This window comes from Oncorhynchus nerka, linkage group LG28, assembly GCF_034236695.1.
Source record: "Oncorhynchus nerka isolate Pitt River linkage group LG28, Oner_Uvic_2.0, whole genome shotgun sequence".
In the NCBI taxonomy this organism is placed as follows: Eukaryota; Metazoa; Chordata; class Actinopteri; order Salmoniformes; family Salmonidae; genus Oncorhynchus; species Oncorhynchus nerka.
In genome coordinates, this window is record NC_088423.1 from 51,362,858 (window position 1) to 51,390,561 (window position 27,704).

General features: G+C 41.4%; 1 protein-coding gene across 1 annotated transcript in view; it reads left to right on the top strand.

The window, feature by feature from the left end:
- The first annotated feature begins 1,108 nt into the window (after positions 1-1,108).
- Positions 1,109-27,704, top strand: part of LOC115113390 (proto-oncogene tyrosine-protein kinase receptor Ret-like) — a 29,609-nt gene continuing 3,013 nt past the window's right edge. The window contains exons 1-17 of the mRNA XM_029640961.2: positions 1,109-1,409; positions 20,822-21,067; positions 21,460-21,741; positions 22,003-22,241; positions 22,341-22,536; positions 22,724-22,923; positions 23,084-23,375; positions 23,754-23,885; positions 24,018-24,128; positions 24,303-24,416; positions 24,607-24,863; positions 24,965-25,112; positions 25,289-25,396; positions 25,845-26,062; positions 26,308-26,430; positions 27,139-27,209; positions 27,405-27,542. Of these exons, the coding sequence (XP_029496821.1) occupies positions 1,346-1,409; positions 20,822-21,067; positions 21,460-21,741; positions 22,003-22,241; positions 22,341-22,536; positions 22,724-22,923; positions 23,084-23,375; positions 23,754-23,885; positions 24,018-24,128; positions 24,303-24,416; positions 24,607-24,863; positions 24,965-25,112; positions 25,289-25,396; positions 25,845-26,062; positions 26,308-26,430; positions 27,139-27,209; positions 27,405-27,542 (2,939 nt within the window). The 5' untranslated portion in view covers positions 1,109-1,345. The remainder of the gene's footprint in view (positions 1,410-20,821; positions 21,068-21,459; positions 21,742-22,002; positions 22,242-22,340; positions 22,537-22,723; positions 22,924-23,083; positions 23,376-23,753; positions 23,886-24,017; positions 24,129-24,302; positions 24,417-24,606; positions 24,864-24,964; positions 25,113-25,288; positions 25,397-25,844; positions 26,063-26,307; positions 26,431-27,138; positions 27,210-27,404; positions 27,543-27,704) is intronic.

The window sequence follows — 27,704 nt, forward strand, 5'->3', positions numbered from 1 at the left end:
CTAATGTCCATTGCTAGTGTGTCTTGGCCCAAGCAACTCTTCTTCTTAATGGTGTCCTTTAGTGGTGGTTTCTTTGCAGCAATACGACCATGGAGGCCTGATTCACGCAGTCTCATCTGAACAGTTGATGTTGAGATTTGTCTGTTACTTGAACTCTGTGAAGCATTTGTTTGAGCTGCAATTTCTGAGGATTGTAACTCTAATGATCTTATCCTCTGCAGCAGAGGTAACTCTGTGGCGGTCCTCACGGGAGCCAGTTTCATCATAGCGCTTTATGGTTTTTGCAACTGCACTTGAAGAAACTTTCAAAGTTCTTGAAATGTTCCGGATTGACTGACCTTCATGTCTTAAAGTAATGATGGACTGTCATTTCTCTTTGCTTATTTGAGCTGTTCTTGCCGTAATATGGACTTGGTCTTACCCAAATAGGGCTATCTTCTGTATACCACCTCTACCTTGTCACAACACATCTGATTGGCTCAAAGGGATTAAGCAGGAAAGAAATCCCACAAATTAACTTTTAACAAGACACACTTGTTAATTGAAATGCATTCCAGGTGACTACCTCATGAAGCTGGTTGAAAGAATGCCAACTGTGTGCAAAGCTGTCATCAAAGCAAAGGGTGGCTAATTTGAAGAATCTAAAATATAATGTTTAATACTTTTTTGGTTACTACATGAGGGGCTCTACTGTGATTTTTGCTTATTCATCCTGAAACTTTCACTTATAATTGGCGATTATGGGGCCAACTTGTGGTTTCTCTCTGGGAAACATCGTTCTGGTCCTCCTGCTGTTGTGTGAAGGTAAGGGTCAACCTCAATTAGCCTATGTGTTATTTCATAGTTTTGATGTCTTCACTATTATTCTACAATGTAGAAAATAGTAAAAACAAAGAAAAACCCTTGAATGAGTAGGTGTGTTCAAACGTTTGACTGGTACTGCACATATAACATATATATAACTTATATATATATTCATATATTTTTTTTTTGGGGGCAGTCGACCTTTTCTGAATATTGGGGAGGAGACATATCCCCCCACCCCGGTGGCAATTTCGCCTATGCCGGAGATGGTATTGGTTTATGCTGCTCTGGCTGGACGAGAAAATACATCGCAGCATATTAGCTTGATTTGAACCTCCCCCTGCTACAGCCGGCAAGCAGCAAAAGCTGCAGAGACCAGCCTATCAATGGGACAGGGACGCGGTCAGTGAGTGAGGACTTCATTGTTTGCCCGGAGGAGCTGCGTGCGGGAAAACTGATTCTTTAATCTGGTTTATCCATAAGGTCTCTACGTGTGATTTTTGCTTATTCATCCTGAAACTTTCACTTATGATTGGCGATTATGGGGCCAACGTGTGGTTTCTCTCTGGGAAACATCGTTCTGGTCCTCCTGCTGTTGTGTGAAGGTAAGGGTCAACCTCAATTAGCCTCTATCGCATTTCATGGTTTTCTGGAAATAAAGTTGAAATCTAAATAACCATATCTGAATGAGTAACATAGCCTAGTTTGCATGTAGCAACATGTAGTTTACACCTTTGTTATTACTAAAATGAGTTTCACTTTACAGAATAGGTGGATTTATTGTTTTTCCAGATGAAATCAAATGGAAATGTACGTAGTCAACCGAAACGTTATTGTCGCGGTGTATTCTATGAATAACCGTGCGTAAACGTGCGTAAACGCGTTTTGAGGCTGAAAGTTTAACTATAGGGACGCAAACAAACCTGTTCTAGGTGGGGTGTAGCCTATCATTGTTTGTCCTCTCCTCAGCATCAATTCTCATGGCATCTTTTTGAGTTAATGGTCCAGATGATATTTGTCCTATGTATGTGACGAATGGCAATTCGACTAAATGTGCACAAAATTCAAAATCTTTTTTCTGCTAATTCAAATACAGGACGCTAGTTCCTAAAACATTACAAAGTTGTGAGGTTCTATGACTTAATACTCAAAGCAAATTCAGATAGCATATTTATGGACTAAAACGAATATTCAATTTGGTTAGTTTGGGGATTTGAATGGAATTCAGTCAGTAAGTAGCCTATTTATAACAGTAAATTGTTATAAGATGCTATAGAAATGCTGCTGGCATACAGTATACATACATTGTCCTTTAGATCGTGATATGCATGGCATGGTACATGGTCTCTGTGAGTATAATGCATACAGCTATATATCATAATAGTATAATCCCATTCACAATCCCATTGCCCAACTGTACTAACACTCTCCCCAACCAGACTATATTTATAGTCTATGGCTCAAGGTTTTGTAAATCGCAGTGTGTGGCCAGGTCTCTAAACGGAATGGTAGTTCAAAGGAAGACCATTGTGTAGAAGTAGGCCTTTTGATTGAATGAAAAATCTAATTCTAATAATTTAGAGCACATAAAATGGAAGGGGGCGGTAGGATATCAGCAATATGAGACAGGATAACCAGTTTTAGCTCTATTTAATTTACTTTTGAGAGAAATGAATACATGTGCTACGATATCTCCCTTTGGAGAGTTGAGTACGATAATTAATTAAATACTTTAAGTTGTCATAGTTGTGTAAATGTTGTTTGGTTATTTTTCATGGTGGCAGCAGTAGGCATCTAGTAACGCTCTTTACCACTCTGCCTTTATGTTGTTTTCAGTCCGCAGGGGATATCTGTGAGGTAAACTCGCAATAAGCCACGCCCAAATGGTTTTGAGGGCCTGGAGTAACGATAAGTGGCGTATATGACTGATTGGAGTGTCATAAAATGTGCAGATTGTAACAGAAATGGCCCTATAGACTCCATTGTTTTGAACCAACGTCCCCACGATTTTTAGGCCAATGAAATGATGTGTTGTTTATCAGGTTGAGTAGGCCTAACCTAGATTTCGAGAGTCATTTATCAGTTATTTTGTAGGCCCTAGTCCTAATTACAGAGGCGCTGAAAACACCATCCAATGCTACGCGCGCATTGGTTGGATTCTAGACATTGCCAGGCTGTCAGAACAAAGGCCGGTGTCGGTCTGACGGCAGGTGTGCGGCAAGTGCTCCCGTCTCTGGGTAAACAGTACGTGTTTGTTTTCCGAATAGAGAATATAGCCAGTTAAACAACTGAATCCCACCAATCTAATAGCAAATTATGCCTAAAACCCAAACTGAAGACAGGGCAGCAAAATAAAAAAAATTCATGGGGTTTTTCTTTCAAATGTATGGTTGGTCAATGGCTAGGATATGCCTCTCTCTGGTGGTCACAACAATAAGGTGAGGTGAGGCCCTTAATTAAGAGAGCATGACTGTAACTTGGCAAACAGTGGAGAGATGGAACTACAATGTCTTTTGACTGAATTTGACTGTATTTATTTGTAATGTAACCCCTGAAATAGGCCTTTATCCAACTTGTAAATTAGATGACATTTTATACAGGTAGAAAGTTATCTTTCAAATGCAGATAGCAACTATTTCAGATCATAATGAAATAAAGACAATTCAACAATTAACTAGCCACACCAATAACAATAGCTTTAATTGAAAATGAATATATTTATATAACTTCTTTTGATCAATGCATCTGTACAGGGACTCTGCTTTAAAGGTGCAATATGTAGAAATCTCTCTGCCATTTCCTGTTAGCTACATTTCTAATAGTTTGCTTAATTTTAGATTGTGACAAAACAAGCAATGTATAGAAAACCATTGTACCTTCGAAACCACTGAAATATCTTTTCAATAACCAAAAATATTGTATTTTCAGCTGTTTGAAGCTGTTGTACAAAATCGAAAATAAAAGATGAAAAAACTCAACTTAGGAACAGGAAGCAGAGAAATAGTGGACATAGAATCGACCTAACGCTTCTTAGACATGCTTCCAATGAGAATGACAGAGCTATAACTCACATTTCTATGTGAATTTGATCAGGTCACCCAAAAAGTTACATATTGCAGCTTTAAATCAAGAGCCATTGAAGAGTTTAATAGTTTGACATTAAACAGTTATGTTCTTATTGTTGTAATGATACCCTGGACAATATGGCCGCCCCAAGTAACCAATTACTGCTAATCTACATGCATGTTTTCATCTTATTAAATCAAACAAAGGAAACTGGCGATCAGTGCTGCTGTAATGGCTATCAGTGTGTTGAAATGGTGGCTGGTTGGAGAGTTTGTGCACACACGTACACAAGAGGTGTGCAGGAGAAGCCTGTTCAAAATAAACATTTTTTTAACACAAGTTACGTGGTTTGAAGAAGGTTAAAATAGTATTTCTATTCAGTCACTGGCAGAAAAAAAAAAAAAATTCTCTCTTTGTTCATATGTATATTTCCATGTGCGTTAGGAAAGCAGTCAATGTACAGGTTGCCGAAAGATCAACACTATTTGATTTATCAGGCAGCCCAGTTCTGACATGGTTGTGGTCATATAATATATAATTCAGATCAACTGACTCATTTCCATGTGTCACGATCTTGGAAATGAGCTGACCAAGGCGCAGCGTGAGTATAGTTCCACATATTTATTTAAGTGAAACTAACAAACAAAATAACAAAACTTACAAAGACCGTGAGGACGTAGTGCCCAAACACACTAACAAACAATCAATATCCCACAAAACCCAGGTGGGGAAATAGCTACCTAAATATGATCCCCAATCAGAGGCAACGATAAACAGCTACCTCTAATTGGGAACCATATTAGCACCAACATAGAAATAGATATACTAGATCACCCCCTAGTCACGCCCTGACCTACTACACCATAGAGAACCAAGGGCTCTCTATGGTCAGGATGTGACAGTACCCCCCCCCCCCCCGCAAAGGTGCGGACTCCGGCCGCAAAACCTGAAACCAAATGGGGAGGGTAGGGGGGGGGGGGGATTAGTGTCGGTGGTGGCTCCAGTGCAGGTCGTAGCCCCCCACCCAGACCCCGGATCCGTCCATCGCGCCGGGCTGAATGCCGTACCTGGACTGGGCATCGGCGCAGAGGAAGGCTCCAGCCATGGAGCGGAACTGGACGCCGTGCCTGGACTGGCCACCGGCGCAGAGGAAGGCTCCCTCCCTGGAGCTGGACTGGACGCCGTGCCCGGACTGGCCACCGGCGCAGAGGAAGGCTCCCTCCCTGGAGCTGGACCGTGAACCGTCACCGGAGGCTCCGGACCGTGAACCGTCGCCGGAAGCTCCGGACCGTGAACCGTCGCCGGAGGCTCCGGACCGTGAACCGTCGCCGGAGGCTCCGGACCGTGAACCGTCGCCGGAGGCTCCGGACCGTGAACCGTCGCCGGAGGCTCCGGACCGTGAACCGTCGCCGCAAGCTCCGGACCGTGAACCGTCGCCGGAAGCTCCGGACCGTGAACCGTCGCCGGAAGCTCCGGACCGTGAACCGTCGCCGGAAGCTCTGGACTGTGGATGCGCACTGGAGGACTAGTGTGTGGAGCCGGTACAGGTGGCACCGAACTGGTTACACGCACTTCAGGGCGAGTGCGAGGAGCAGGCACAGGACGTACTGGACTGGGGAGGAGCACTGGAGGCCTGATGCGTGGGGCCGGCACCGGACTGGTGACACGCACTGTGGGCGAGTGCGGGGAGCTGGCACAGGACGTACTGGATTGGGGAGGTGCACTGGAGGCCTGATGCGTGGGGCCGGCACAGGTTGCACCAGACTGGTGACACGCTCTTCAGGGCGAGTGCGGAGAGCTGGCACAGGATGTGTTGGATTGGGGAGGTGCACTGGAGGCTTGATGCGTGGGGCCGGCACAGGTTGCACCGGAATGGTGACACGCACTTCAGGGCGAGTGTGGGAAGCTGGCACAGGACGTACCGGACTGGAAAGGCGCACTGGAGACCAGATGTGTGAAACTGGTGCAGATGGCACCAGACTGGTGTCATGCTCTTCAGCACTCCTGTGCTGCAGCATTCTCATCGCTACCACCTCTCTCCGGAATCTTTCATCAAATTCCTCCTCCTCCGACTCCCAAACAGGTTCTGGCACTTTCCGCTGCTTGACCGCCAGCTCCATGTGCCCCCCCCCCAAAAAAAATCTTGGGGTTTCTGTGGCCATGGTCCCCAGCGTCTTCACTATCCTTCCATGCTCCTTGGCGACTCCAGCCAAGGAAGGGTCTCGTGTTCTCTCAAGTCCAAAACTCCCTTACCTCATATTCACACTGCTTGGTCCTTTGTTGGTGGGATATTCTGTCACGGTCTTTGAAATGAGCGGACCAAGGTGCAGCGTGAATATAGTTCCACATATTTATTTAAGTGAAACTAACAAACAAAATAACAAAACTTACAAAGACCGTGAGGACGTAGCGCCCAAACACACTAACAAACAATCAATATCCCACAAAACACAGGTGGGGAAATAGCTACCTAAATATGACCCCCAATCAGAGGCAACGATAAACAGCTGCCTATTATTGGGAACCATATTAGCACCAACATAGAAATATATATACTAGATCACCCCCTAGTCACGCCCTGACCTACTACACCATAGAGAACCAAGTTTGCTAGCATTACTGTGTTCTCTCTCTTGTGTACACTTAGCTATCAGAAAGCCTATTAAATGTGTTATTCTTCTCAATTTAAAAATGTACTGTATTTCCTGAACAAACAGCTCCTATACTATGGGAAATATGATATACCCAGATATAATTTCAAATGTTTTCAAGTTCAAGTTACCAAGATCAGCAAAATTGAGAATGTTGGAGCTTCATCTTTAATGAAAGCCAGGAAGTGTAAAGTGATCTGGAGAATTGCCAAACCCTTTCCATATCGTCCTGAGACCCAGATATTAATTGTTGTCCTCTCTAGTGGTCCATATCTCTGAGGTCATGCAAGCTAGTCTATTAAATCCTGTTGTCCCTTTGAGAGGACATTCTGGGCTTTTCAATGATATCACATGTGGGGGTGTGACCTTGACAACTTTATCTTCCTGGTTATTATAAATGGATGCAAATTTTAGGGTAATTTGAAAAGAAGTGTGTGTAATTGTTAATTATAATTTTTGTGAGTTTAATATTCATATGGTTTCTAGGAAGTGAATAATATTTTCTTTTTTTTACATTAAATAAGAACTTATCAAGAAATGTCTTACTGTACTCATTGACTGTAATGTAATTGTTTTCCTATTAACGTCCAAATGACCACTACAGAGGACAATTTTGCACTTACAATAAAAGATCAATATATATTTTTTATATATTTTTTATAACATGTTTTACTTTCACCCCAAACAATTATGTAAAGTGTCTCAGGAGGATAATTTGACAACAATTCTCTGGGAACTGAAGGTAGCCTGTTATGACCAAAGGGTGGGTGGGTCGGTCTCTCTCTCTCTCTCTCTCTCTCTCTCTCTCTCTCTCTCTCTCTCTCTATATATATATATATATATATATATATATATATATATATATATATATATATATATATATATACACATGTTTTGGGGAAAGGTGGATTGGGGGCAATTGTGCAGTATTTAGAAATCAGAATAAGAGTCTGGTAGCAGCGGTTGTGATGTGTGTGTAGCATGAATGTATGCTGTGCCTTCAGAACGTTTTCACACCCTTTGACTTTTGCCACATATTGTTATGTTACAGCCTGAATTGAAAATGGATCACATTTATATGTGTTTGTCTCTGGCCTACACACAATACCCCAAAATGTCAAATTGGAATTATGTTCTTCAACATTTCTACAAATGATTTAAAAGTCAATAAGTAGTTGAGTCAATAAGTATTTGTTATGGCAAAGTTGCTTAACAACTGACACTGTTGGTATCAGACCTCATAACATTTTTGTAATTTACAGATGCTCTTATACAGTGGCTTACAGTAGTGAGTGCATACATTTTAATATTGTGTTTGTACTAGTTGCCCATGGGATTCAAACCCACAACACTAGCATTGCAAGTGCCATGCTCTACCAACTGAGCCACACAGGACAACACCGTCTGCCTGACGGTAAGGGAGTGAACAGCTCGTGGCTGGGGTGTGTGGGATCCTTGATGATGCTGCGGGCCTTCCTCATGCACCGTTTTGAGTAGAGATGTCCTGGATGGGTGGGAGCACGGTCCCAGTGATGTACTGGGCCGTCTTCACCACCCGCTGGAGGGTCTTGCGTTTGTGGACAGTGCAATTCCCATACCAGGCAGGTGATGCAACCAGTCAGGACACTCTCAATGGTGCAGCGGTAGTATTTGGAGAGGAACTTGGGTGGCATGCCGAATTTCTTCAGCCGCCTTAGATAGTAGAGACACTGTTGCGCCCTCATGAAAAGAGTGGTGGTGTTGTTGGTCCATGTCAAGTCCTCGGTGATGTGGACCCGAGGAACTTAAACTGCCGACTCTCTCAACTGAAGTCCCATTGATGTGGATCGAGGCATGTTCCCTCGTCTGCTTCCTGAAGTCAACAATCAACTAATTTGTTTTGCTGACGTTGCGGGAGAGGTTGTTGCTCCAACTTGATGATGGAGCTGGTGTAGTGCAAAGCCACGCTGTCGTGGGTGAACAGGGAGTCAGCAGAGCGCTGAGGACATACCCCTGGGGGGGCCCTGTGTTAAGAGCCAGTGTGGAGTAGGTTTTGTTGCTAATCCTCACAGCCTGTGGTCTGACCATCCGGAAGTCCAGGATCCAGTCACATGTGAGCACATGTGAAAGCAATGCATGAACACAACAGCAGCATGGACAACTAAGGTAGAAAAGCATCGATCTGTGGATCTGCTGTTCTGAAGGTATTACCCTTTTTGTCGCCCTGGGATGACCTCTGACCCTTGTAACCCTAACCCAAGTGGTAGTGATCAGCCCCCTCCACCTCCCACAGGACATTTTGTTAGCAGCTGCTTAACCAGCCTCTCCTCCTTGCATTAGCGCCAGTATTTTCATCAGCATCCACCACTTTTGAGAAGGACCAGACCAATAAATCTAATTTGATACATGACACTATTTGATTTAGGCCCTTATTACATTATATGATTTAGTTAAGCTTGTGTCTTGGGTTCCTTATGCAGACATAAATGTTCTAAATGTTTCACTCTTGCTGTTTTCTTTTAGTATAATTGGAAAAACATGAAGTTATTTGCTGGAGTGTTACCCCATTTCTTTCTTTTTATTCCAGGCATAGCTTGGTTTATGTGTATTTTTCTTTGGTGAAAATCTACAGTACTGTACGTACACTAGGAGAAAAACACAAAACGTTCAATGTCAGTTCGCCACATCAACAAACGAGTTTGAGACGAAAGCTCAGCTGTCCTCTATTCTTGGGTCAGTAACGACTTTGCCCATAGGCAGTAGGTCGCATGTGTCATAGGAGTTGATACACTGTCCTCAATCTCAGTGTTAACACTGTTATTTCATCATATTTGCACATGGCGGCAACACACAATTTAGAGATGACCTAAATGTGATGTTCTATTGACATTTTTGGTTTGGCCATAGGAATTGTTTATAAGCATACATCATTTTTAAGGGGTGGCGGTGTTTTTCCGAATTCTCTGGAAGTCTCTTCCCGATAGCAGAAAATCTGAAGCTTCTGCACATGTGCAGGATTTTCTACTTTAAGCACAGTCTCCGCTCTACTTGTTCGGCTGCCCAGAGAACAGGCTACTCCGGCGACTTTCAATGATGAATGGAGAATGGCGCTTGTTTCAAAAATGGTATTACTTTCTGAACCGCAGCCTTTGTTTTTCTATAGACTCCAGCTTTAAGATGTGATCATCCTCATCATATTTACTGTATTAATATTGTGTAAGTGAACTGTTTTTGTCATGGGTAAAGTCATACAATTGGTCACCCAAAAAACACCATAATGATTTAAATGTGCTTCTCTCTCGAAGACAGAGGTACTCATTGGATTATACTTAATTGGTTTATTGCCATATGTCTACATTATGAGAGACCAAGCCCAGTGTCTATGTATGTTTAAGGTAGTCTACTGCTACAACTACCTTTCCCTGCTCTGGCACTGTCTCTGATCCTTCAGAGAGTTACGGCTCACATTTCTAACCCATTGCACGGGCACAATCTAATTTGCTTTGGTTGAAGGACAAGAAGACATTGATTGAAATTGTGTCCTCGGGGCATTTAGTGCTCTTTTTTTTCACATGGGTCTTGACAAGTTATTTTCCTCTGGTCGGTGATGCGTGCTGTGTTTAACCAATCATTTACAACAATGAACACAACAAAGACTAAAGCTGGGTTGGTGTTAAGCCTCTTTCTCACCATCTCTTTGACAAGCCAGGGTAGAGATGGGTGTAGGAGTGGCTCAGCGCTGCGATGTCTTTCAGAGTGGCATTTTGACCCTTTGGTCACTAATAAGATTTTGTATTTGTTTGATGAAATTATGGATCCTCTCTTTATGTTCAGGGGAATTATGATGACATAAATGACATAGATAGCATGCCAACTCGATTTAATATGCAAGGCAAGCCTGCATGTAAGGCATTTTTTAAACAATAGTATGGAACACATTGACATATATTTTGACATGTAAATATTTAGCAATATAATTGCCCCGTAGAATTTCAACTGACTGTTATTTTAAAATACAACACACCACTTAATATTACATATTAACAGGTAGCCTGGTTGTCAAAATCAGTGACCCATCGATAAGGAAGTTGCTGTTGCTGTGACCAAGCAAGCATGAATCTTGAGAGGTGGTAAATTGTGAGAAAATGCCAAGCGGAGGCAGAGCAGTCATTGCTTATGATGTTGAAACAGACAATGTAGAGGCTACTATGCAGATATCAATAAAACAATCAATAATCAATAAAACATTTATATTTTTATTTATTTTAGTCATTCAGCAGACACTCTTATCCAGAACGACTTACAGTAGTGAGTGAATACATTTTCATACTTTTTTCGTACTCAGTCAATCAAATGTATTTATAAAGCCCTATTTTTCGTCAGCTGTTGTCACAAAGTGCTTATACAGTAACCCGGCCTAGACCCCAAAGAGCAAGCAGAAGCAGAGGCACATTGGCCTGGAAAAACTCCACAGAAGGAACAAACCTGGAGGTTACTGTAACATAAGGTTATTATATGTAAAAACAGCATAATAGCATAACAGTAGATTTTTGAAACTGGCTTTTCAACAGCCACGGTGGTGATACTGTATCTGGACATTTCACGTAAGTGGCCTGATGATAATGAAGACATTACAATAGATGTTCTGCTGCATGATGTGTCCTCTGTTTACCTTCTAATGTCCTAGTCATTCCCAGAGGAATCCTTCAACTGAATTTGTAGTTGCAGCGAGGCTAGCTAATCCCTAAGGAGACGTTATATTAGATTTATTGATGACTTATGAACATGGAACATTGCATTTCGGTTCTTGTAATCTTTGAGGCTAATTGGGCAACGTTATGAGGATAATTGGTTATTATATTACGATACAAGTTAATCTACCTGCATGTAGTTTATCTATGTGCGTCAAGCAAAGAAATTGGCTAAAATAGTAAAATATCCCCTTACCCCTTACTAACTCAATTTCTTATTAAATTGCAAAGCCATCACAGAGAGAGGCCACAGAAAGCAGTTCCAGAACACAATGGCATTTTAGCATATTTGGTCTACAGAAATCATGGATCTGTGCTTACTGTCCAGTACTGCCTCATGATGTGGTTATACTGCTTGTAATGGATGAATATTAATTAATGAATGAATTAGCTCCATGGACAAAACAAATTCGGTCTCAAATTCAATCCAATATGCAGTAACTTGAACCCACAACACTCATGGAACCAAAAACATGACTGTGTCTGTGTCATGCTCGTTCTCATGTGTATGAAATGATCACTTGACATTGTTATGGTTCTTGAATTGTTTCTCAGTTTGAGGTAGGCCTATCCTTATCACTAGAATGTTGCTTCATAGTGAGATTTAGCTTATTTGTGTGTTTTTTTTTCATGTTCAGTGGCATTGCTGTCTCAAATCATATAAAGTCAAATATTATCATTGTTCATTACTTTTGAATTACACTCAAACATTTTTGGGGACCCAAAAATAAGTACTGTGTACTTCATCTGAAATGAAAACTGTTTTGATGAATGGTTATTTCTGCACACAACAAGCTGGAATCCACATTATGATGAAACAATTCTGTATTTTGACAATGCAAAACCAAAAACCATTATAATCAATTATAACATCAATCAATTAAGTTATTGCATGATTTTTTCTTTAGACTTTTACTTAATTGGATCTTGCATAGTCCTTAGTAATTATTCTCATTACTGTTTTATATTTGGAAACAGAGTGATCACGACAGCTTTCAGAGTCTTTATGACAGATTCGTTTGAACTTTGAATTTGATTTCTATTCTATCATTGTTGATTTCTATGCTCACTCTGCATGGAATGATGGGTTATACACAAGCAGATCTGTGAGCATGATGATTATGATCCATATGATTCTATTATAACAGACTTTCAGATTCCACAGTTTTAGTTTTGGTTTGGACAAAAATATACAGTGTATTGTATATAGTATGAGGCAAAGAGCCCTATTTTATGTCGTTGGAAATGGGTTGATTATGTTTCCACTTGCAACTACATGTATTCAATACTTATGTATTCCTATTGGTTGGTTGAATTTACATATGTTATGCCATTGGTGATGCTTGCAGATAGGGGGAGATCGCGAACGTCAATTTTTGCCAGTCTGATATTTCTATGCAAGCGTTAGGTCACGTTCTGAAATACTATTTTCTACTTTCATATTTACAATGTGTACGAGTTCAGTATGTATATTTGATGTGTATATATAGTAGGCTATGTGTACGGTACCTGTTAGCTTTGGGACACAACATCGATTCGGGAGTCTGTGTATTGGTTGGACACCCTGAGTTGTGCATCGTTCTGGTGGGTTGTGATGGAGAAAAAAAAACTATAACACCCCAAAAAAGGTTTCCCGTCATATGTATAATCTCTAGGAACTGTACTTACCAGACATAATGTGAAATGTGTCCCTCGCTATCAAATTAACATCTGAATCCAACTTTTGTCCATATCGCACCATATTCCTATTGTGTAAGCAGTGAGTTAAGAACAAATTCTTATTTGCAATGACAGCCTACCCCAGCCAAACCACACAGGGCCAATTGTGCACTGCCCTATGGTACTTCCAATCACAGCCAGATGTGATGTAGCCTGGATTTGAACCAGGTACTGTAGTGACACCTCTTGTACTGAGATGCAGTGCCTTAGACCGCTGCACCACTCAGGAGCCCACTGCCTAACTTGGTTAGTTATTTCCATTCTAACAGGCTAATGATGAATCTACAGCCATCAACATACTGTTGTCCTGCACATCTAATGTGCTTCCTTAACACTGTCAATCGTTTAGGTACATACAGTATATTTATTGTATTTTGTACCATTTATGTCAGTGTTATGTTTAACTACAAAATGCTCAGTCTGATAATTCTATGCAAACGACAAATCACAAATCTACAGCCATCAATGTACTGTTTTTATTTTATTTAACTAGGCACATCCGTTAAGAACAAATTCTTATTTACCCCAGCCAAACCCTAACAACACTGGGCCAATTATGCGGCGCCCTACGGGACTCAAAATCATGGTTGGTTGGGATACAGCCTGGAGGCGAATCAGGGTCTGTAGTGATGCTTCTAGCACTGAGATACAGTGCCTTAGACCGCTGTGCCACTTGTCCTGTACCTCTAATGTGCTTTCTTGTGTCTGTCGTCAGAATAAACAACAATCAACTGGGATCGCTGGCTGGGCATTCCTTTCTTTAAAAACACAACATAAGATAGTTACGAAGTACGATCACACATCTGGTGCCGAGATCTGTCTTCTTGTCTTCGTGGGACATCTGTTACACATGCAATACTAAGCTTTTCTGTAGCTCATTAGTTAAAGCAATGAGCATTTTGATTAGTATTGCTATTGATTGGCCCACTGCCAGATGCTTGACTTTCCAATGGGTCATTTCTCGGGTACAGATTTATGAATTAATGTTGACCTTGGTAGAAAGGGCATGGGCTTTGCTCTTGTCACAGTCATACAACAAACGTATTGCCCAGACTCAAGACCCTGCTAGACCCACATATCTTCAGACCTGGATTCAAATAGTATTTTAAATCTTTCAAGTACTTTAGCTGTGCTTCATTGAGCTTGCATGGCGCAATGGAACCAATAGAATAGTCTAAAAACTGCCAACCCCTCCAATCTGGAATTCCAGGCAGGCTCAAGCAAATACTTAAAATACTGTTTGAACCCTGGTCTGCTTCTATTGTAGAGGCTATCCCCAAGGTCAGATCTCATCATCTGCACAGAGTTTGTGGAGAATTTTCAACGTGGAGCTCTGGGTGGTAGATAGATGCCCCCCCCCCCCTCCCAAGCCTCCCTGTGCTTGCCTCCTGTTCAGTTTTGTCCTCACTCCTCAGGCAGATTAGTAAACAGAGAACTGTTGGGGCTGGGGCTCTTTCTCTAGTTTAGCAAATGAGCTCATAGATGGTAAATCTCTCTGGCGATGTGCGTCGTTAGATAATTGAGTTTCTGTCTTTGTCCTGGACGTCCCCAGTCTGTCTGTATGTCAGACTGGTCCAATCCTAAGCATCTTTCTTATCTGTCACTGGTGATCTGAGCATGCAGACATGTTTACAGTTTTTTGTTTATGTCCTTCAATGGATTATTGTCTTTGTCTAGGCTTCGATTAAAGGAGGAGACAAGGGAACCAATTCATTCATACCCGTAGCATGTCATGGTTATGAAGTCAATATAAAGAAAAAGTTTACCATAACGACAGTGCGATTGTAGTGTTCTTAAAAACTTTTAAGGAATGGATAAAAATGAGAGAGAAAAAAACAATTCTGAGGAATTTCTCATTGATAATGCATTATGCTTTACATTTATGGTGTATTTTTTATGGTGTTTAGTTCTGTGCATTTACATGGGGTAACTCACCCCACCCAACACACATGTATAGCACCCACCAGTTTCTGGGGGTTATGAGACCAAAGTGTTGTTTTCTAAAAGTCAGACCTTCTGGCTGTAAGTCCTAGCTATGCCTTTGAGCTGGAATCAATATGTCCCTATTGCATCTCTGCGTTTGCAGTCATAATCCTTTGTCGTGGTTATGAGAGGTCGAAGCAGTGAGCACATCTGCTGGAGTGACTGTGGCTAACATTGAATTTCTCTGGGTTTTTGATCATCACAGTGTAGCATTTAGGGGTCCCGAGTCACTCCAGTAGAAAACTGTCATGGTATCACTGAACAAAGAAACATATTTGCTCCGAAGTGTGCTTGATGCATTCAATTAATTAGCTTTGATATAAACTGCTTACTTTTCTGTTGGCTTCCATCCTGGAAATAAATCGAACTTTGACTGATATAAACCAATTGAGTAGCCAGCATATGGTTCACCCACCATGGCCAGTCTCGGGCCACAGTCAGCCCTCACTACTGAATTCTGGTTTCACGATGATGTTGTTCCTTTGTGTAAACATCGCTCAAGCATTAAGGATCAGAATTTTTTTAAAGGATGTTCTAACACTTTATTTTGCAGTGTTATCTACACCGTTATCATGTTCCTTATTGCCTTGGATTTCAGGGCAGGCTAACTGATTTAGTTGTTGGATCTGAAAAAGGGAAATGTCTCCCTCTGATGGTCATTGGATAATGCTTGGATTTGGATGCTGGATGCTGCAGGATGACACGTCACATTTCTTACTATGCTGTCCACCTGAATGATATGATCAGTGGTACTTGTTTTCTTACTACTTGATATTTGAAGAATATACTTTATGATTATGTTGCTTTGCAAAAACTGGAACCTCTTCACTTTCTTAATCCATGACCGAATTCATGTCCAAATTCATGTCCAAATATTGTGGGTTCTACCTTTTTCAAGCACATCAAATGCTATGACTGGCTTTTATTTGAATTGATCTTTGTGTTGGATAACGTTCCCCACTAAACTTTGAGATGTGGAGTGAAATCTAGCCCTATAGCAGAATTGTATGAAGGGATATCCAGGCCAATATTCAAATGCAATATGAAAATGCTTTTGGGCAGAATTTGGCCAGGGTTTTTCAGACAAGTGGACCACTTAGCACTGCTGTTTGTTTTTGTTTCAGCAAGACTTTTAATAAAGAGGGTTGTAGCTTGGCTGACTGTATCTCCATCCTTCAGGAAGACTGGCAACATTTTATCTATCAATCTGACCTCCTGTCATCCAAACACAGTGAAATTAAATTAATGTCTGAAACCAGAACCAAGGCCTCAACTGCACCAACAGAAATAGAAAAATCTAGTTTGGCTGTCTGCTAATGACATTAGTGCGTTCCCTAAATGGCCGCCCCCACCGACGTGGGACAGGAACGCAACAGGAGATATAATTACAGGCCGAACACTCACATCTCCATTTTCCTGTAAAATATGCATAGCCTGCTATTGCGCTTTATAGATTAGCCAACATTGGCCCCAACCCCCCCTCTTGGCTGGCAGGTAATGATTTATGATTCATTTCTTCACGGTATCATGTTAGTCCCTGTAATTAACCTTCCCAAGGTGAAACCAAGGAGAAACGGAAACCACACCCTTATTAACCATGTGAGAAATTCATTAGACAAGCTGCGTGGGTGACATTTGAGACATCCTTTTCAATTTCCATTGACGTAGGAATAAGAGATATACAATATATGTGTTGTATGGATACAGTCTCATTAGGTAGCTTAAATACATGGATGTTATTTTCATTTGACATGTATAGTGGCATAATTTAAATAGGCCTATCAGGGAGGAGATGTCTGATAGTTGATAATGCAGGCACACCCTCAAATTAAGCAGTTAAAGAAAATGTCACAGCATTGCAACATTCACTGACATGGTAGGTTTAAAGGCTACATTCAGAATATGTTTATCATGGTATGTTAGTATCAGGAAAGTGAGAAATAGCCTATTACATTGAGCATATGACATCAGGGGTCACGGTATACTTCAACCCAACCAAAGCGAAACACTGTTCTGATAAATATATCTATTGGCTCTTGGATTGTACAAAAACTGTTAAGTTACAGGTCTTGGGGCGACGCACAATTGGCCTAGTGTTGTCCGGTTTAGGGAGGGTTTGGCCGGTAGGGATATCCTTGTCTCATCGCACACTAGCGACTCCTGTGATGGGCCGGGCGCAGTACACCTTAACCAAGTCGCCAGGTGCACGGTGTTTCCTCCGACACATTGGTGCGGCTGGCTTCCGGGTTGGATGAGCGCTGTGTTAAGAAGCAGTGCAGCTTGGTTGGGTTGTGTTTCGGAGGACGCATGGCTTTCGACCTTCATCTCTCCCGAGCTGTACGGGGGTTGTAGCGATGAGACAAGATAGTAACTACTAACAATTGGATACCACGAAATTGGGGAGATTTTTTTTTTACAAAAAGAAGTTACAGGTCTTGGCTGCCACTGACAAAGAATATCCCTAGAACACTAAACAATCTGGGAAACCAGGCCTGGTATTCACAGCTGACTTTGAAAAGCCTTTCGATAAAGTACGACTGCAATTTATATATTTTATAATGGAGAATCTCTTATACAATGGGTTAAAGTTATGTAAAATAACCCTAGGTGTAAAATAGTAAATAATTTGTCACAAAGTATTAAACTGTCAAGAGGAGTAAAACAAGGTTGTCCACTATCGGCATATCTATTTATTATGGCCATCGAAATGCTAGCTATTAAAATCCGATCCAACAATAATATCAAGGGGATAGAAACCCAGGGCTTAAAAACAAAAGGTGTCTTTGTATGCTGATGATTCATGCTTTCTTTTAAATCCACAACTTGAATCCCTCCACAGCCTCATAGAGGATCTAGATCATTTAAAAATATAAATATACTAATTGATCATTTTAAAAAAATGTTAGAGAAAAAAATATATAAAAAGGGTATAATCTTTGTAAATCATATCATAAATAGGACTGCTGGAATTATGTCACACATGCAGTTTACAAAAATACATGCAAATGTATGCTCTATCCAAATTACAACCAACTAATTGCAGCATAACTGCAAAAATGGAAGAGGCAAGTGGAAGTGAGAGAAAGTAAGGAACTTGTCTGTTGGCCCTGCATTAAAGACCGGAATTGGTTAAAGAAAATCATGATCAATAAAAAAAGTATACCAGTTTAATTTAAGGACCAAACAATTTACTGCCGTGCAATACAGATTGCAAAATAGTTGGGAAGATATTTTCAATGTACCGATTCCATGGCACATGGTTTACACGAAACGACACCAGATTTAAAACATACAATTTGTCTAATGTAAATTATTATACAAACTTCTTGCAACCAGTAGAATGTTACATATATGGGGGATACAACCATCCCAGCTCTGCAGATTTTGCTGCAAAGAGACAGAATCATTAGATCATTTGTTTTGGTACGGTCCATATGTAGCATGTTTTTGGTTGCAGGTTCAGGAATGGCTGAATAATTGCAACATTTACCTGGAGCTAACTCTGCTGGCTGATTTGAAAAGTCTTAGTCAATCAATAAATAATACTTTTAGAAATAAAATGTATCTTTCATTTACAATCTGTAGAAACAATGAGAATAAAACAGATTCAGAATTTTTGTGAAACATCACAGCACAGTTGAAAAATATATGGCAAATAGAAATCAAAACTGGATGGTGTTCAGAGATAGATGAGATGGGTTGAGGGCAGCTGAAGGATGGGACTAAAAACAAACAAAACATAACTAATGTCAAATATACTGTTTCCGTAAAATGCATATAGTATGTATAAACTGGAAGTAGAAGCCTAAGTGTTGTTGTCCATTTGTTTAAAATAATATATATATGTACAGTACCAGTCAAACGTTTGGACACGCCTACTAATTCAAGGGTTTTTCTTTATTTTTACTATTTTCTACCTTGAAGAATAACAGCGAAGATATCAAAACTACGAAATAACAGAAATGGAATCATATAGTAACTAAAAACAAATGTTAAACAAATCAAAATATATTTTATATTTGAGATTCTCTTGGCATTCTTTCAACCAGCTTTTGCATTTCCAATGCATTTCAATTAACAGGTGTGCCAATCGCCAATCATAAGTGAACTTTTCAGGCTGAATAAGCAAAAATCACAGTAGAGCCCCTCATGTAGGAACCAAAAAAGTATTAAACATTATATTTTAGATTCTTCAAAATAGCCATCCTTTGCCTTGATGACAGCTTTGCACACAGTTGGCATTATTTTAACCAGCTTCATGAGGTAGTCACATGGAATGTATTTCAATGAACATGTGTGCCTTGTTAATTGTGGAATTTCTTTCCTGCTTAATGCATCTGAGCCATGAACAGCTCAAATAAGCAAAGAGAAACGACAGAACATCACATGAATGTCAGTCAATCCGGAAAATTTCAAGAACTTTGAAAGCTTCTTCAAGTGCAGTCGCAAAAACCATCAAGTGCTATGATGAAACTGGCTCTCATGAGGACCACCACAGGAAAGGAAGTAAGATAAGTTCATTAGAGAGTTACCAGCCTCAGATTGCAGTCCAAATAAATGCTTCACAGAGTTCAAGTAATAGACACATCTCAACATTAACTGTTCAGAGGAGACTGTGTAAATCAGGCCTTTATGGTCAAATTGCTGCAAAGAAACCACTACTAAAGGACACCAATAAAAATAAGAGACTTGCTTGGGCCAAGAAACACGACCAATGGACATTACATTTAAGAATTTTGGTTCCAACCTCTGTGTCTTTGTGAGACGCAGAGTAGGTGAATGGATGATCTCCGCATGGGTGGTTCCCACCGTGAAGATAGGAGGAGGAGGTGTGATGGTGTGGGGGTGCGTTGCTGGTGACACTGTCTGTGAATGATTTAGAATTCAAAGCACACTTAACCAGCATGGATACCACAGCATTCTGCAGCCATACGCCATCCTATCTGGTTTGTGCTTAGTGGGACTATAATTCCTTTTTCAACAGGACAATGACCCAAAACACATCCCCAGGCTGTGTAAGGGCTATTTGACCAAGAAGGAGAGTGATGGAGTGCTGCATGAAATGACCTGGCCTCCACAATCACCCAACCTCAACCCAATTGAGATGATTTTGGATGAGTTGGACCTCAGAGTGAAGGAAAAGCAGCCAACAAGTGCTCATCATATGTGGGAACTCCTTCAAGACTGTTGGAAAATCATTCCTCGTGAAGCTGGTTGAGAGAATGCCAAGAGTGTGCAAAGCTATCAACAAGGCCAAGGGTGGTTACTTTCAAGAATATCAAATATAAAATATATTTGTTTAACACTTTTTTGGTTACAACATGATTCCATATGTGTTATTTCATAGTTTTGATGTCTTCACTATTATTCTTCAATGTAGAAAATAGTAAAAAATTAAGAAAAACCCTTGAATGAGTAGGTGTGTCCAAACGTTTGACTCGTACTGTATATTTACCCCAACAAATATATGGGGGATTGGAAATGATCCCGACAATTACATTGATAGAAACTACAATCTATCTGCAATATTAAAGCTGATCTACCCTCTAAACAAGATAAAAACAATTTTAAAAATATCCCTGTCTGTTTTTGCCAACACTGTTTATTTGTTTTTTTCTGCAATCAATACACCAGTTTATAAATGTTCAATTGTAGGTGACAAAAACAGAAATGAACAAAAGGTCATGACAAAACAAAAAGATATTCAAACAAACGCAGGATGACCTCATCGAGCATTCCATGCACTCTCAACATCTGCCCCAGTTGCTGCTGCCCTCTACAGATGAGATGTGGAAGTGTGCTGTCTGCCTGTGCGCCTAAGCTCGAGCTACCTCTATTCCTAACACATGGTATTTCTTTCTTTTGCAGGGTCAGTTGGGCTCTACTTCCCCCAGAATCAGTACAAGGAGACTGTGTATGTTGGACAGTATGCAGGCACACCCGTGCTCCAGGTTCACGCCATGGTGGAGAGCGACTCTCAACAACCCCACTTCTACCTGTGGTGGAACACCCCCCTGAAGCCTCCAACCTATGCCCTGTGGTTCCACCTGGATGAGACCACAGGGATACTCTCCATGAATAAGACCCTGGAGTGGAGTGACTTTGACTCTCGATGTGAGTTAAACAGAGACAGAAATATGTATTCTTTCCACATTGTTTATGGGATATTTAATGAAGTTGACTGTGCAGTCTATTTACTTTGCATATACCAATTGTCAATTGTCCATTGAACACAACACTCCAACATGTTTCCAATATACAGGTATATTTAATATTATAAAATGTGTGTGGGGAAATTATTTAAGTTGATCAGCTTGCACGCTTTGTGCATACCAATAATGTTGAGCTTCACAGTGATACGTCATGTTCAGGGATCTGCTTTCAGAATCAGGACAGTAATGTAATTGCATAATAGCCCAGAAAGTGCCCAGTCATCAAGAACAACATGCACTGTGGGAGATTAAAATGGGGGCTTTTGTTTCTGCTTTGGTTCTCTTGCTGATCAGATAAGCTTTGGATACTGCCGCTGACTGTCAAGGCGGCGACCAGACCCGTCAAGAGTTTCCTCCATGGCCTCCCTACCGTACGGGTCATCCTGACCTTCATCAATGACACAGTGCCACCGTGTGGCCAGACCAGACCAGAGCTGGAGAATCTGTGTTTCCCTGACAAGGACCTGAACTCCCACATTGAAGAGAACAGGTTCCCCGGGGCCATCCGCCAGCTCAGACAGCTCACCAGGTTAAATGTCTGCCCCAACTACACCATCTCCTACAGTGTGGAATCAGGTTAGTCATGCTACACTCCATCCACCCACACTGTGTCTGTGCTTGATATTATGAGAAACATCAGACTCTTGGCAGGTCCCTACTAACCTTGTATGGTGAGGTTACCCCATGTTCTTACTCTTACAGAAATGTTTCTATTTTCAATTACCTTTTTCCTTGCTGCTCCAGTAGCTCAGTGAATATGAGACTACAAAGTCTGGCAACATGAGATTAACACGGTATGTTGTTTACATCCCCTCTTTGTGTTCCTTTTGGCTCTAGATGTTCCAGCCCCATTTGCTATAAATGACAACACCACTGAGTTGATAGTGACCGCTCCTTTGGACCGCGAGGAGAGAGAGACGTACAGTCCCGTGCTGGTCTGCACAGTGCAGACTGATACAATGATAGACAAGTTCTTTGTTACACTACATATCAACATCTACGACGAAGACGACAATGCACCTTATGTCAATGAAACAGACACAGAGGATGTGGTGCTTGAGTTTGATCGCATGGAGGTGACTTTATTTAACTTTACTTTGCTTTACTACCATACTGTATATCAATAAGTTACTATAAAATGTATAATTGATACCACTGTTGTTGTTGTTTTTCAGGGAAGTTCTTTTGGCAATTTATTTGTCTATGATAGAGACACAACACCCAGGTATCCCAAAAACCAGAGTCAGAACAGATTTGTTGGATATATGATGACCAATGACTCATGGATAAATGAAATGTTCACCATAGAACACTCTTTCAAAGAAGAGAAGGCCATTTTTGGCAACGTCCGAGGCACTGTTCATGAGTTCTGTGAGTTGTCCAGTTACACAATCATTCTTAGGGCTGGTTTTCTGGACACAGATTAAGCCTAGTCGGATTTCAGTCTGCGACCATGTTTAATAAGTGTCCAGGAAACTAGCCCTTAATGTGACAAACTTTCACAAAATCTTTTTGATCGATTCATTAAATAAACAACCCCCCTTTGTGTGGTATCTAGGGCTTGCACTAAAGAAGCATTTGTCTGTAACCGAGAATAGGACCCTCCAGCTGGATTACCTGGTCAATGACACCACATACCCCGGTCCAGAGGGAACTGTGATGCTGCACTACAATATCACCATCTTACCTGTCCCCATCCGCTTCACCAATGTGACATATCTCTTCACCACAACACGTAGAGCTAACGTCTTTGCCCAGGTACCTATTGTTGACATAGCCCTCTTTGCATGAGAACAGAGATACTGCTAATAAAATGCTTATGATGCAGACAACTGTTTTTAGCTCAGCATGAACCCCCCTGCACCCACCCACCCACCCACCCACCCACCCGTATGATCAATGTTCCTTCTCATTTTAGGTTGGTAGAATCTGTGTGGACAACTGCCTGAAGTTCCGGGGCATCAATGTCATATACCGGCTAGCGGTAACAGACAAGACAGACAAAAATGTGTCTGGCGACATACAGTCATGCTTCACGGCGATTAGCATCGCACCGAGCCTCAAGGACATGGCGGGGGTGCTGTATGTGAACGACACAGAGGCTCTCCGCAGGTCAGAGTGCCAGGACCTGCAGTACGTGGTCATTGCTCAAGAGCAGCAGAATCAGCTGCAGGCTAGCACTCAGATCCTCATTGTGCTCGATAGCAATAGTAAGTACACTCCTGAGAAAGCAAGTACTTTCCCAGAAATACTCAAGACCGATGCTGATTTGGCCACAGAGATGACCAATGAATGAGTAATATGGCATCCGTGTTTGGAAGTCGTCAGTTCTGTCTGACCTCCTGAGATGGAGGTCGTAGTGTTGCCCAAGGCTCATTCCTCATAATATGAGACATGTTGTTGTATACTTCTCGAGAATTATGAAAAAGTAGCAGTGTAGTGAAGACATGTCAAATTATGTTAGCCTTATCCATAGCTTTTTTTTCCAAGTCTGAGACTGGTATGACCTTGCTTGACAATTGCATCATAGTGAAGGATACAGTGAACATGTGTGTTGTCTTCATGAACTTTGTGTTTATGTTGTGTAGTTGATAAACAGGATACAGAGAACCATTGGTTCCTCTCCTGTGCAGAGGGGCGACAGCGTGGGGACTGTGAGAACATCAGAGGCCTAGGGGCTACCACAGGGAGGTGCCAATGGAGACAGGGCTCTGAAAAAGGTATCCACGCTGTACATACTTAGGGGTATTTGATGGGCACAGGAAATAATGCTATCCATATATTGTTGGTTTCTTCTATAAATTAACTATTTTTATTTTAACTGACTGTAATATTTCTCCTCTATCTTTCAGGAATATCAGAAAGCTATTCCACATGCTCCCCTGACCTCCGCACGTGCCCTGATGGCTTTTGTGATGCAGTCGAAAGCAAAGACGCGTCAATATGTCCTCAGGATTGCACAAGTAAGAAATGTCTCAATCCTTTGCAGCCATTTATATTTGTCTACTTTCTTGAAAACGTGTGTTTCAATGCTTTCCTAATTTTTCTGACAGTATTTCAAGTGGGTTTATTTTTTTTCATTGTCAAACTTTTGTATTGTTGAATTCAAGAAATGTGCTTGTGTTTGTCTCTCTCAGTTGAACCCATTATCGGAGGTCATGAGAAGGGCATCATGTCTGGCATTAGAGCTGGCTATGGAACCTGCTACTGCTACTCTGAAAAATGCTTCTGTGAGAAGGATGATATAGAGGGTGAGTTGTTTCCATGTATTGACCCATAATACCACCCATATACGTAGGTAATGAAACAGCATTCCAAGAGATATTTCAAGATATGATATGTCAATCAAAGGTGAAATTACAGTTTGCCCTTTGTTGTCTAAGGATGGTTTACATGGTGTCTCTTTTTTACCCCTGACCCCTTCTACCCTGTCTGATCCAGAGGCCATGTGTGACGACGTCTGCAAAACCATCATTGCCACCGCGGTGCTGCTCTCCTTCATCGTCTCCATCCTCCTGTCCTCCTACTTCATCCATCGCTACCACAAGAACTCCCCCAAGCCCCCCATCGCCTCGGCTGAAATGACCTTCCGGCGGCCCGCACAGTCCTACCCCATCAGCTACTCTGCTAACAATGTGCGCCGTGGCTCGTTGGACTCTATGGAGAACCAAGTGGCCATTGACACCTTCAAAATACCTGTAAGGCCTTAGCTAATACGACGTTTGCCAAATTCCTGAAACTTTCCCCAAATTCCCAGCAACTTTATGCTTTTTAAAGTGTTACTTAATTGCTTTAACAGGAGGATCCCAAATGGGAATTTCCACGCAAAAACCTGGTGCTTGGTAAAACCTTAGGAGAAGGGGAATTTGGGAAGGTGGTCAAGGCGACTGCATTCCGGCTGAAAGGAAAGGCTGGCTACACCACAGTAGCTGTGAAAATGCTTAAAGGTAAGACTAGAGCAAACAATAGGAAAAATTATTGTCATGCAGTGAGTCAGTCCCTAGGTGTGTGCATACTGAATATATAGTAGAAGAGCTATTTTTATGTTGTGACTTTTGGCCAGACCATGATCGATATAAGGTGTATAAAGTATTTCATAATTCCCTCTTTTATTTTGCAACAGACCATGCCTCACACAGTGAACTGCGTGACCTCCTGTCCGAATTCACCTTACTGAAGCAAGTCAACCATCCACACGTCATCAAGATGTTCGGAGCTTGCAGCCAGGATGGTAAGGCTTTTTAACCATCCACTCTGAGCCACTCTGGGGTCACGGACTGGAACCCCTGCTCTACAGACTCTCAGATCTACAGAATATCAGTAACATTTCAACTAACTATCTACTAACCCTAACCCACCATAGGAGGGTATCAATGTTGTTGAGTAACGGTACCTTCACCAATGGAGAAGTGTGTGACATGAGAATATTGCCTTCAGATCACGTCCTTTATGGTAGCAATGCCTCGGAGGCCCAGTCTGATGAAATTATATTCAAAGTCATCATGAAGTTGTTGTACAATTAATTGTGGACCCAGTTATTAATGAAAACATGATGTCCTTGCAATGCTTATAACCTTCCGGTGTTATACCTGGTATACTTCTGATGCATCTTTAATTCAAAACCGCCAGACACTGTAGGCCCAAGTGTGTGTTCTTAAGTGGTGTGTCTCTCCATCTAGGTCCAATGTACCTGATTGTAGAATATGCCAAATTTGGGTCACTGCGCAACTTCCTGCGTGAGAGCCGAAAGGTAGGACCCAGCTACATGTCGGGCAACGATGCCAACCGCAACTCGAGCTACCTGGAGAACCCAGATGAGAGGACACTCACCATGGGCGACCTGATTTCCTTCGCCTGGCAGATCTCCAGGGGTATGCAGTACCTGGCTGAAATGAAGGTGCCTGTATAGAAATTACCTTCAAAATATTCGCTATTGGGCGTATCCTCACTTCCACTTAAGTCAAATGTTCAATTAGTCTCCAGTTGACATCAATGCATGACTCATTGAAAATGTGACTGAACTGGAAGTTAGAATTCCATGCTACGCTTAGCTCAAGTTCAATGTGACTCAGTGTTTTGTAAAGAAAGGAGCTGAGCTTGAGTGGCTGTAAGAAGCTTGTATTGACTAATGTATTCAAATAGCTTGTTCACAGGGACCTCGCTGCAAGAAATGTCCTAGTTGCAGAGGGGCGTAAGATGAAGATTTCAGACTTTGGTTTGTCCCGGGACGTGTATGAGGAAGACTCTTATGTGAAGAGGAGCAAGGTAGGGGTCCCAAATGTCAAATACACAATCATTTTTTTTTAAATAAAAAAATCTCTCAATTATATTGTTTTCGAAATTGTCTCAATTATTATAATTTTGGTAACACTTTATTTGGATAATCGATCTGTAAGATGCTCAAAAGCAGTGTTTCCCAAACTAGGGGTCGCAGAATTTGAAAATGGGGTCGCGAGAGAAACACATTTTAAATAAATGTGAAAATAATATTTTTTAAATACATTTTTTTAAATCGCGGTTGGTCCATAGAACCGGGCTTACGTCAGTAGCCTCCAGTAGCCACTAGATGTGGTTGTAATAAACTGAGTGGTTTCTGTTAAACATTGTCTGTTGCTCACTTTGTTTTACATGATGGGGTCGCAACCATTGTTGGATATCAAAATGGGGTCAAGGACCAAAATAATCAGTGACATTTCAACTAACTATCTACTAACCCTAACCCTATCGCCAACCCTTACCTTAACCCTTATCCTAACCCTAAACTTAACCCTTACACTAACCCTTATTCTAAACCTAACCCTAACCCGAACCGTAACATTAGAAAGCAGTTGCTTATCAACAGATAGTTTGTTGATAGTATGAACATCTACAGAGGGATAATCCAGGCTATCCAGATAAAGTGTGGCCATACAATTCTTTAACAGAACTGACATCACAATTTCAATTCTCTTCTTTTTTGTCTCCTCTTTTCAGGGTCGAATCCCAGTGAAATGGATGGCAATAGAGTCCTTGTTTGATCACATTTACACAACACAAAGTGACGTGTGAGTACCTTTCACAATCAACTTATAACATCTGTCATACATATGTCCATATCCAGAACCAACAATGCTTCCATGATCAAAAACCTACCTACTCAATTTCACTTGGATAAAACACACAGCAAACATCAGAATCACTATTTCATCCATGCATTAGGTGGTGCTATTAATGTGGTGTTCTACTCTGTCTCCTGACAGCTGGTCCTTTGGTGTGCTGTTGTGGGAGATTGTGACACTGGGCGGAAACCCGTACCCAGGCATCGCCCCTGAACGCCTCTTTAACCTCCTCAAGACTGGCTACAGGATGGAGAAACCAGAGAACTGCACGGAAGAAATGTACGATAGCCACTTTACTTTACCCCAGCGTCATTGTACCCACAGTAAAACTCACTGCTACTCTATTACACACTGATAATGACATCCATGACTTGACCTACCAGCAGAAAATCCACCCCTATTCATTCTGATGTTGTAGGGATCTATTGTAAATTGTAAGCA